The 12,115-nt window shown below is 40.3% G+C and overlaps 1 protein-coding gene across 1 annotated transcript in view; it reads right to left on the bottom strand.

The window, feature by feature from the left end:
* The window catches only part of IMPG2 (interphotoreceptor matrix proteoglycan 2), a 63,500-nt gene that overhangs the window by 50,100 nt on the left and 1,285 nt on the right, over nucleotides 1-12,115 (bottom strand). The window contains exon 2 of the mRNA XM_066588711.1: nucleotides 10,018-10,266. Within this exon, the coding sequence (XP_066444808.1) occupies nucleotides 10,018-10,266 (249 nt within the window). The remainder of the gene's footprint in view (nucleotides 1-10,017; nucleotides 10,267-12,115) is intronic.

Genomic DNA, 12,115 nt, shown 5'->3' with positions numbered 1-12,115 from the left:
CAACCCACTGCACTGTCGTACGGAAACATGCTGACGCATGTCGTTGCAAGTACAGCGTCTACATTGGCCACATAAACCCACCTTTTATATATTTTGAAGGGTACATGGACTTATTCGTATTTTTTACTATTTTAAGAGTTTTGTCTTTGTTTTATGTAATAATAAAGCTTTTTCAATCTTTCACAATTTTTGGGAGTGGGCTATTTTCCTTTTTAAATGTTTCTTTACATGATTTGGATTATCTTCGACACATTTCAGCAGCACCCTTACTATATATGTGCTGCCCGTCTACCTCTTTGTAAAATCTCAGTTCTGTGGGGCAACTAGGTAATACTGTAGTTATCTCACCAGCCTATAAGGACCTCTCAGAACAAAAGATATGAGCGAACATTACACCTCTGCTGTCACCACTCTGGCTGCAGCCCACACTAAACACCAGCAGGCTTACCCCATATGTGGCAACACTCTATTAGCACTGTGACCTCCTATGGTCATCTGCTATCTTACCATTGACTCCATGAACCACATTCTAGGTCATGCTTAGTAAAATAGCTATATTGCTCCCCAAGAAGGAGTTGCTCAGTCTCTGCAGATGACCTATTCAGCCACACACAGGCCCATGTCATGCTCTCCAAATCTACAATCATCACCACTCTCCAGTCTCTGCCACCTTACCACAGAAGAAAAACCCACTCTCCAGTTGACCAGGCCGTGGACTATATCATGCCCAGGCCTACAGCACACCAGTCTGGCACCTCAATACCGACTCTCCCAGCATGTAAGTTAATAGACTCACACTTTTGTATCATACCCTTTCAGCTTGCCTAGCTAACATACAATTAGTTCCTTTATGGACATACTCCAGATCTAGTTCAACCACCTACTCCTTTATTTTAAAGTGTCTGTCCTTTTTTGAGCGCATATATGTTAATAAAGTATACAATTTATTATGTTATGTTTGGGAGGGTAACCATTAGGCTATTCTCTTGCCTCTGGCAATTTTCTTGGTAGGTAATCCATTTAAAGGTTCATTAGGTGCAAATATAGGTATTCAATTCACCCCTCTAACACGTTGACAAGTAGCAAGAGATCACCTTACGTTCATTTGACAGACAGCACTCTGGCTTTGCACCTTTGATATACTAAGTGGCACAGACTAAACACTCTTATATATTCTAAATGGGATTTTGAGTCACCACATGGCAGCATATGGAGTGTCTGCAGGTTGAAAATGTGGACTCATAATGCATTTTATTTATTGCTATATAGGTCCAGAATGTGTAACAGGTATCATCAAAAAATCAGCAATAGTGATTTATAGACTTATAGTAAGAAACTATAAACGTAATATATGTAATCTTTATTATCATTTGTTCAGTGTTGTTTGAGTGCTTAATATTACTTGCTAGTTACTAGAGTTATGGAGCATTTGAAGGGGAGCTTGGATAAGCAATTGCTCATCTTCTTACCAGAGCCATATTTAGAGTTGCCCTAGACATATTTAGTTGTTAGACCCCCTGTTGAGTCAGATTAAAGCAGCTGACATACACTTTAGATAGCTATTGGCCAAAACACCCCTTAGGCCAACATGTATGCTTGCAGAAGCTGTTTGCATATTTATGGTAACAGACCCTAGCTTAATAAATAGATACAGTATAAGACCTAAGAACTAGATAGAACTACATAGGTATGCCAACAGATTACTACATAAATACAGTAATAGAATTGACCTTGCTGTATGAACACCGTAACAGAACTACGCTTACTACATAGATGTAGTACTAGAACTAATAAACATATAGAAATGCATAGATTTGAGAACCAAGCTTAGTTAGTAGACTGCCAAGACCTAGTTAAACCTGCAACGTCGTAAAAAGGCATATGTGCAGCTTTAAAGCCCATTAGTGACTGCTATAAAAAGACATATTGGCAAACACTAAGGGTTTAAAGAGATTTTCTAAGTTCTTAAAAATTCAGAGAGGGCATCAAATGGCTAAAGGAGATTTCGAGGATTCAAAATAAAAATTCTACGACTGTGGAATAGTGTGAAATAAAGAAAAAAGCATACTTATCTCCTTCATTGGCTACCCATCCAGCACTGGAGCCCAAACCTGGAATGAACCAGTCGCAATCACATGTCACTTATTGTGCACGTGAAAACTCAGCCAACCTCAGGTTTTAGCTGTGATTCTGTCATGAACATCACATGACTACTGAAGCCTGTGATTGGCTGAACAATCGTGCACAATGAACGGCACGTGACAGCGGACGGCTTTTACCGTGTTTGGAGTGGCAGGGATTGTGGCTCCAGCGCTGGACAAGGAGCCACTATAGGAGCTAAGCAAACCTTATTTTATACTAATCAATGGTGGTAGAGTTTTTTAAATTCCTTTTAGGCCAGTTTGACAAGTGTATTACAGGTGCATATATGCAGCTGTAATATGAACAAGTGTCCCAGCTCAACCATGGCTCTGGTGACCCTAACCAAATCATCATAGATCCCTATGGTACTTGGAGCTTGGGTATGTAGACCTTCAGTTGGGCCGGGACAATCAACCGTATTACAGGCACATCAATGTGTCCATAATATGCTCACCTGAAACTGGCCTGAAAGCTAATGGAATGCTCTCCCCTCAGATTCCCTATCATTCCTCCTTTCCTTAGGGCCAGTCTTTAATCTACATACACATGCAGTTGCTGCAGTCAATCTTCTCGCCTCTGCAGTCTTGAGGCATATACTGCTAAGGTCAGTGATTAGTTGCAGCAATCACAAGTGCATGGAAAATCATCACTGAAGCCAAGACAACACAGATTGGCGGTGTGGTCATTAACGAAGGCACTAGACCATGGAGGATGTTGGATGCACTAGACCTCCAGTGCCTACTTGAAAATACGTGTCTGTATCTGACCACTTTGATAGTGACAGAGTTGCTCTCTCGCTGCCTTTTTATAAAGTCACGAGAAACAAATCAAGGCAATTCTGAGCTCATTATAGGCTTTCCTAGCCAGAACGTGAGAGTAGCATCACTGGCTAAGCAAATCTTCCCTGCCACGGTATGAGACTCATGCCCATCACCAGGAAAGAGACAACTAAAGGCACATTTTCTGGTAAGGACCTATCACTAGCATCACAGGCTACCATATTATGCTACTTAGTGATATTAATTTTTTTAATATTGTTTTTAAAGGACTCAGGATGAGAGCAAAGAACCTACTTCTGTAACGTATGGCAAAGTGGCTTGTACTCTGCTAAAACATGCCATTCCTGTGTTACAGAGGCATACAGTAACTTAAAGCTCTTGGGCCCCAATAGAGCTCCACCTACAATGCACCACTTAAAATACTAGTGTCTTCTTATGCAGCAGAGGGGTTCGGGGGCCCTCTCAGACACCATAACTTGGCTGTAACTGCTATCTCTGCACCTCCACCTTCTTTAGTCATACTTCTATTGTCTTATGTTATAGGGGTATTCCAGGCTTTTACAAATGATAAGCTATCCTGTGGACAGGTCATCAGTGGTTGATCGACAATGATCTGCTGCGTGGAATCCCTGCCAAACAGCTGATCATCCGGCCCCACTGCATAAGTGGTCAGTAAAGGAAGTGCAGCAGCCGACTTTACTCCCATTGAAGTCAATGGGAGCGATGCCTCCTATGACACTTCCTGCTCCTCCTTATAGTCAGGACCAGATGTCTGATCCTGTCCATAATGAGGCGCAAAAAGTCTAATAGTAGTGCAGAACATCCATTGATTTCAATGGGAGTGAAGCTGGCTAGTATACTTCCTCCTCTAACCACTGATGATAATGTTCAGCCCATGGTCACTGATGGTCAGATGATCAGCTGATCAGTGGGGATCCTGAGCAGTGGACTCTCTTTGATCAGCTAGTAAAGATCTGTTTTGTTCAAATCCCTAGTTTCTAACCCTATTTAGTCTTAGCCTAAGGTCTTTCTCAATATTGGCTGTGTTGACTTGTAACCACACAACATTACTGTAAAGGGGTTTTCTTGTCCCATGTTCAGCCATAAAATGCTGAAAGCACAGTTTTCTGTCCAGAAGGCAGCCACATTTCAATTATATTTTAAAAATAATCCATAGTTCATTAAAAAGCCCACATCCAACAATTTGATGGAACCATACTGATGTAGAAGGCAATCTGACTGTCATTGCTAAAAAAAACAACTTTCTCTTAACCCCTGAAGGACCAAGTACAGTAAATTTACAGCACTTGGTCCTGGGCTTTAATCCCGGATGATAATTAAAATACGGCATGGGATTAAAGCTTCTATTCCTGAAATCTCCGAGTACCTGGAGGATAAGGCAGAAGCAGTTTCTAACCACTACTACCTTCTGTCTTGTAAGCTACATAGTTCTCAATGAGTGCTATGTAATGAAGAGAGAAAGCAGAAGTGTCACTTCCACTATTCCGGGTACCTCCTACCACAGCAGAGCTGAAGGGTCCTAGCAGACCTGGATCAGCTCTGTTAGTGACTACTATCACTACAGAGGGATGCTTTCCCCTGAGGCTTCTATGGATGCAGTTGAAAAGTGTTAAATTAAAAAAAAAATGTGAATGACCCCCAGCGGTTTTATATGATGCCATTGGGGACATAGATGGTAAAAAAATAGTTACAAAAAAAGTTTTAAAAAAATTACAGAATAAAATGAAAACATAAATAAAAAAGAAAACAACCCACCACCGCCGCCAACCTAAACCGCCGCCATAGGGCCCTGCAATCCAAGACTATACAAATTATATATGAGAAGCACCGAAGCAAAATGGGGAACTCATTTATGTACTTTTTTTAAGCTTAAATATACTAATTTTAAAAATAGATAGCTATACATTTAAAAAACATTTCTTTTAGCTTTTTACCCCTAATAAGGTAAAAAAAAACGGTGAAAAGATAGTTCTATATGTCTCGGGAAAAAAAAAACACAGCAAAAAAAGTTTTGATAGCTGAAGGAAAAAAAAGTAGTGCATTAATACCACATCATGGGTAAAATCCTGAAAAAAAGTTCTGGTCTTTTAGAACTGAAACACCCTTGTCCTCAAGGGGTTAAAATGACATAGAGGTTGATACTAATTTATGCCGCTTTTCCTACAGCGCCATAAGTTGTGTCCAATTCTGCCATCACTACTTGACATGGCAATCGATTAATGCTCTATTGCATATGATATTGTAAACAAAGTAGAAAACCTGAGAAAATGTTTAATACCATATATGCCCTGATATCCGTTTTTAGAAAAGGAGGTGCATACAATTAAATAATATATTACATAATGGCTTTCTTAAACACCAAGGTTATAGATGTTATATAAGTGATATCCCGCTGTTTAACACTGCTAATAATCCTGCTTCTTCCATTCATGGCCAAGTCAGCTCTTTATCCAGCTTAGTTTAGGGATATGCAATGGTCTTAAAAATACCAGGAGCTTAGGTTTGCTTACGACTCAGACAGGATTCCAGTGTGTTAACTGTATAGTTAATCATATATACAACTTCTTTTACATCCAATTTATAGAAGCCCAATAGTAACTTTCTATTACAATGCAACCCATCCGAACTCATTAGGCTAAATAGCCTATAAAATTAGGGCAGGGGTGTGTCCCGCGCCCATGTGAACTGGCAGTGTGAGTGCCAAAAATACAGTAATATGGGCCAAAATGCATGCAAAACTGCATTGTTTATGGCACAAATGCGTTGCACTTACATGAGCGTTTTTGCCTATACGTTTGCGTAAAGTTGCCTGAAATAATCCAACGTAGATCCAAATCTCCACTTCGAAACACAAGGTTGGTGCACAGAAATGCAGTCAAAGATTTCTTGGTAATAAAATCTAAAATACAGGCATATGAGCAGACACACATATGCAACGCATTTCCGAGGACATACGTCCTCCATGCAAAGTTTTATAATTAGTAAAATGGAGCAACTTGTGTTAAATAACAATAGGTCTTTTATACTCGATCCTCAGGTACACGTTTTCATAGTGCTCTACATAATATACGTCCCTAAGGGCTCATGCTTACGAGCATTGCAGGATACGCCTGCGGATTTATGCCGCAGAAGTAAGGCGATTAAAGACGTGATAGTGCCTACGAGTGATCGCGGAATTCTGCGGTCTCCATTAATATGCTATATTCAATAGAACCTAATAGCCGCGGAATTCATGCGTGGGTTTCCACTGCGGAAAACGTGGTAGAAATCTGTTAGTGGGCATTCACCCTAAAGGAGTATTCAGTTTCAGCAAATTATTCACACTGGACCCTCAGATGGAAGTTTCCACGATGCTCTATAGGTCCCTAAAAAATTACTCCAAAACTCTTGTCAGAAGCTGCACCTCACGGACTTCCTGCTCTTGCCATTCCCTGCACGTACTCTGCACATAATGTTATTAGTACTAAGAGCTATCAGGTCCCTTTCTGCTTATTGCCCCTCATTTTTGGTCCATATTCAGAGGAAACATCTAAAATAGAGCAGAACAATGTTGGAATTGTCAGTAATATTTGCACAATGCCTGCAGGGAGTGGGAAGAGCAGGGAGTCTGAGGCACAGCTCCAGCCAATAGCACAGACCTGAGAAGTAAGGGTCTTTTTACACTGAATGATAGCGTTCGAACACTCGCTGTATTTGGGAAACTGAAGATAATTATTCATTGTTCAGATCGTGCATGCATAAAAATCAACAGCAATCAAGGTGATCAGGACGATCACCTTGTGTAAACAGACAGTTGTTTGTCTATGAATGACTGCCTGTTTACTGTGAATGGAGGTCTGGAATGATCTCCAGCCGTCTCCGCCTCCATTCACTCAGCGATGGTACTCCTGTGTAAAAGCACAGGAGCGATTATTGCTGGTCCTGTGTAGAAAGACCCTAAGGTTCTTATAAAAAGCCTCTTGCAAAAAACTAATCAATACATTTTGAATCATACCATCACAGTTGAGCACACTAACAAAATGTATCACCAACCTTTAATTGGAACTACTAAAATTAATGACCTTGCTACCATGGAAATGTAATTCTCTGTGGTAACTTGATAGGGCCACAGTTTATGGCAGTGAAATCTACAAGTTCTGCAGTGCTCACTTAACCAATTACTATGTAACAAAAGCATAACTTAATTCACACAGCAATATCAAGTAAGGCCGCCTGTAGACAGCCGGTTCGGATCCCACTGTGAGAATTCTCGCAGCTGGACCCGACCAGAGCCCCTGCAGGGACCAGTGCGGCGCTCACCTCTCCCGCGGCTCCGGCTCTGTGATGTGCCGGCTCCCGGCCAGCCGGCGCATGCACAGAGCGGAGCCGGCGGCCCCTGAGTGACATTTCTGTGCGCGCCTCTGCGAGACCCGCACAGAAATAGAGCATGCCGCGATTTGTTTTCTGCGCGTATTTTCACGTGGACAAATCATGGCCATCTGCATAGGATTGCGTATTGTAATGCAATCCTATGCAGGTGTGCAGGGGCGGAAATTCTGCAGGAATTTCCGCCCGTGTGCCCGGAGGCCTAACTGGGATGAAGTACCAACACAATAATTATGAAAGCAACTATGATTGTTAGTCACTTCTGGCCCATGTACAGATGCAAGAAAAAGTTTGTGAAACCTTTGGAATTACAAGTATTTCAGCATTGGTTACTAATAAAATGTGGTCTTATTGTTGCCAGGCAATATAAGAAAACTAATAACACAAAAAGTTGCACCGTTCATGTCTTTCATTGAGCACATTGAGTAAACATTCATAGTGCAGCAGAAAATATAAGCAAACCTCTGTGGTAACGACTTCTCCAAAAGCTAACTGGCAAAATGTGTTTCAATTTACAAGAATCAATTGGAAGTTTGGGTTTAACAGGTGCTTTGCCCATTAAATAAAGACACACAAACTCTGGTTACTGACAAATACATTCTTTTAAAGAAAATTGGTGAGTTTGAACCATGCCTCATTGTAAATAACTTCCAGAAGACCTCAAAAGATGTATTATAGAGATGTATGAACCTGAAAAGGCTGCTAAAGCATTGCTAAAAACCTGGGTGTACATGAATCTATAAACAAATAATCTACAAATGGAGGAAATTTAGGACTGTTGCTAATCTGCATAAAAGTAGGCACATGTTAAAGGGGTTGTTCCAAGATGGTATCTGCTATTTATATGGCCTATTAAGGTGTATGAATGTCATAGAGCAGCGTCTCCCACTCAGGGCCCCCTCTATGTCCCAGAATAGAGAACCAATAAGTTAGAGTGGTGCCTGTCCTGATGTCACTGGATGGCCATTCATATCATGCCAGGCTAGGCAGACTGCATCTTCCCCTGGCAAAATCACCTGTTTGGCTGGGTTGCCAAGAATAGTACTCAGGGAAGTTAGCTGATTGCCCTGAGTCCTGCGTTCACAAAGGAGTTGTGCATCTTGGCACAACCCTTTAAAGATCACTCTAAGAGCACAATGATAATCCTGGAAGAAGTGAGAAAGAACCCAAGGATAATAGCTAAAAACCTACGGAACACTCTACAAACTGCAAAGCTTTGTTCATGTATCCACTATTAGAAAAACACTGAACAAGACTGGTGTTCATAGAAGCACACCATGAAGAAAGCTGCTGCTGTCCAATTAAAAAACATTGCAGCCCATCTTTTCCCAAGATCACCTGGATGTTCCACAGTGCTTCAGAGCAACAGTTCTATGGATAAATTCAATAAAAGTGGAACTCCAAATGGTTCACCTATTTTTTCTTACAAGTGTGCATAGACCAAATGGACAAAACCATCACTCAACAAAGAGAAACACTCAAAAACATATGCCAGAAATAAAAACATATTTATAGATTAATTCCCTACAAACAGCATTGGCATTCTAAGAATTCTGATCAGGTTATGTGCAACAAAGATCAGAAATGTACTAATAATTCCAGTTTTCACTGCTCTCATGTTGGTCACAGATTATGTATATTTTGGGAGAAAACAGTTATATTAGACAGTTATTTCCTCTTTTATCTTGGGTCAACATATAGGAGTACAGAATGTTGTATGATCTAGCCAGGTCATGATATTACAGTAGTCAGTATCTACTGAACTGGAAGTAAAGCCAATCAACATTGCAGAGAGAACGGTAGATGCCATGTATTATTTTGCAGAGTAAAAATGCTCAAAATATATCACTGCAGTGCTAATACAAATATCCTATGGATCAAATGAAGTCAGCACAAGCTTTATCACGATAGGTGCCAAGCATGTAATGGATCACTGCATTAATCTTCCCAAGATCCTTTTTGTGCTGACTCATGCCATCTCTTACTAAGGGCTCACTCACGTGATCATATTTTTTATGCAATGCAAAAACCGCATTTATCTACATTGAGCAATTGTACTACATATTACGCACATAAAAATTAAACACATAATATGCAGCCAAAATATACTTGTGTGAGTGAGCCCTAATATTCACTTGTTTTGAAACTACTAGTTATCATTAGGAAATTATGTAGTACCAGTGTTGCTTGTGGCAATGCACTACACAGCTCTGCTACATGCACGTCACACACAGCACTGCTACATGCACATCACATACAGCTCTGCTACATACATTCTTCATACAACAGGGATCAAAAGCAGCCCAGCAGAGTCCTGCACACACTGATCATCCCCTGGTCATGTGACCCCGAACTCCTCCCACACAGTGGAATGACGGTGACATCATCACAGGTCCTGTAAGCACACAGCTGCTGTAGGTGTTCGTTAGTATTCAATCCCCTACACACCCTTACGGGCCTCAGTTGCTATGGAATATTAACAAACACCTAGCCGGACAGCAGTCAAGTGCTTACAGGACCTGTGATGACATCACCGTCATGTGATCAGGGGCGGAGCATGTAACTCACTCACTCATGCACGCACGGACAGGTTGTCGTTAGTAGTTTTATTAGCTGTTTACTATGCCAATATATTGCGTGTATCCATAAAATGCTATTTAAACACATACTTTCAAGGATCTACCTAAAGATTTTTTGTATATTTACTTACCCCTGAGTTTAAAAAATTTTATATGATTCGCAAGAGCTTGGTCAAATGTTTCTTCTGGGCATACTTTCACTCCACTGGGAAATAAAATTGCTCTCTTTTTCCTTTTGAGGAAAGTCCTATAGTGGGTGTGTGATTCAGCCAGAGGTGGAGTAGATTCTGGCACCGATCCACTGCCCTCTTCCACGCCATATTGTATATTTGTCAGTTCTTTGTCTCGAATACTGTCAAGCGCTGCTCTGGATTCTATAACTAAAGAAGGGGCAATGAGACAAAAAATTAGATACAGGTGCCTAATTCAAGTAAAAAAGTGTAGAACAGAACACAATGAAGAGATACAAGGAAAATCACGTTCATGCCATATAAAGTTACCAGTGACCAGAGTATACATTTTCAGTTTAGAGTTTCTCAAGTCCTTATAGGGGTTGTCTAAGATTAGAAAAGAGGTCTGTTCTAGAAAGAGCAAGACTCTTATCCATGGACTGTATCTTGTATTGCAGCTCAACCTTACTCATTTGAATAGGGCTCAGATGTAATACCAAATACAGTCCATTGAAAAGAGCGCCCCTGTTTCTGGAATAAAAAAATATACTTTTTTCTCATTTCAGACAAATCTTTAATCAAACTGTTTAAGTGCATATAACATTTACAGTGCAAGTTGATTTAGGGCTATAACATTAGTGTTTTTCATAAGCAACTAAAATGCTGTTAAAGTGATATTTCCTGGCAATGTCACTGCAGAATGTGGGGGACAATGTTTTTTAATTATTAATAATTATGTCAAAATGAAATTACAATGTAGTTGTATCAATACTATCCATTCTCTTTAGTCTTGAGCATACAACTTTGTTAATAGTTATAACAACAACCAGATCCAGACTCCATTCACATCTCTTAATAGCGGAGAATCTATTGTCTCTGTAACTGTCCCTGAGTGAGGAATTTCAGAATTCAAAAGCTTGCTCATCTGCTCACAATCTGTATAACAAACGGGCAAAAGTTCATTATTTTCAACTGTACTGCCCTGCATTCAGATGCTGTGCCAAGTTTTAATTGATGGCAAAAAATGTGCCATAGATTGTGTTTGATTGGAATGACTAGTAATAGTGTTCTCTCTGTTCAGCTACAAGAACACGAATAGAGCACAACTAAGACCCTGTACAGAATCAGCCATGGTGAAAATATACTGTATGTGCTCTCTGTGAAAGGCTACTGTGTTCTATAGGGTCTATGGAAAAAAAATTACTAGGAGGCAAACTGCCATGCATACATTTATACAACTAGGATATATTTGTGTAAATATTACAGCTTAAGCATATTTTATTATATTATTACTCTCAGTAAGATAAAGTAAAATTCTTGTACAATTCGATAAAATTGTACTGATTGTTCTAAAATTGGATCAGGTCATACCAACCCAATTTTTACCAAAAAGTAACAGAAAGAAAGTATGTCAAAACAGCAGAGCTAACAACTGAGCCACCACACTTGTCTATCTTGTGGCAGAAGAAAAGGAGAACAACAGTAAGAATAAACACAAAGAGAATATAAAAAAAACCTTCAGATGTTGCCCTTGGTAAGATTTAAATACAGGACTTCAGGGCAGCATCAGTAACAACTGAGTCACAATGCTTGGTCTTCCTATTCTGTAGGAGGAGATGGCACAACACAAAGAGAGAAGTTCATGCAGATATTGTCATTGGGCAGATTTGAACCTAGAAACCCAGCACTGCAATGCAACAGTACTAATGACTGCGCCACCATGCTTGTTTTTACCTCTTCTTCTCCTTTTCCTCCTCCTGCTAAGGAGAGGTAGAAGATGAAGAAAGTGTAGGAGATGGAGAATAAGGAGAAGGAGCATAGGGAGGAGAAGAAAGAGAAGTAGAATGAGGAGGGAAAAGGGAAGAAGACAATGAAGATCTCCTTCTCCTGCTCTGGAGAAGAAGCTGCAGCAGGAGGAAGGAGCTTGGTGGCTCAGTGGCTAGCATGGATGTCTTGTAGCACTGTAGTTCTAGGGTCACAGCTCATTATGGACAATATCTGCATTGGGCTTGTAGGTCGTCTATGTGTTTGTTATTCCTATTCTTTTCCATCTTCTCCT

This window comes from Eleutherodactylus coqui, chromosome 1 (genome assembly GCF_035609145.1).
Source record: "Eleutherodactylus coqui strain aEleCoq1 chromosome 1, aEleCoq1.hap1, whole genome shotgun sequence".
NCBI classification, from domain to species: domain Eukaryota; kingdom Metazoa; phylum Chordata; class Amphibia; order Anura; family Eleutherodactylidae; genus Eleutherodactylus; species Eleutherodactylus coqui.
Note: the sequence above shows the minus strand (reverse complement) of the source record. Positions and strands in the feature narration are given on the sequence as shown.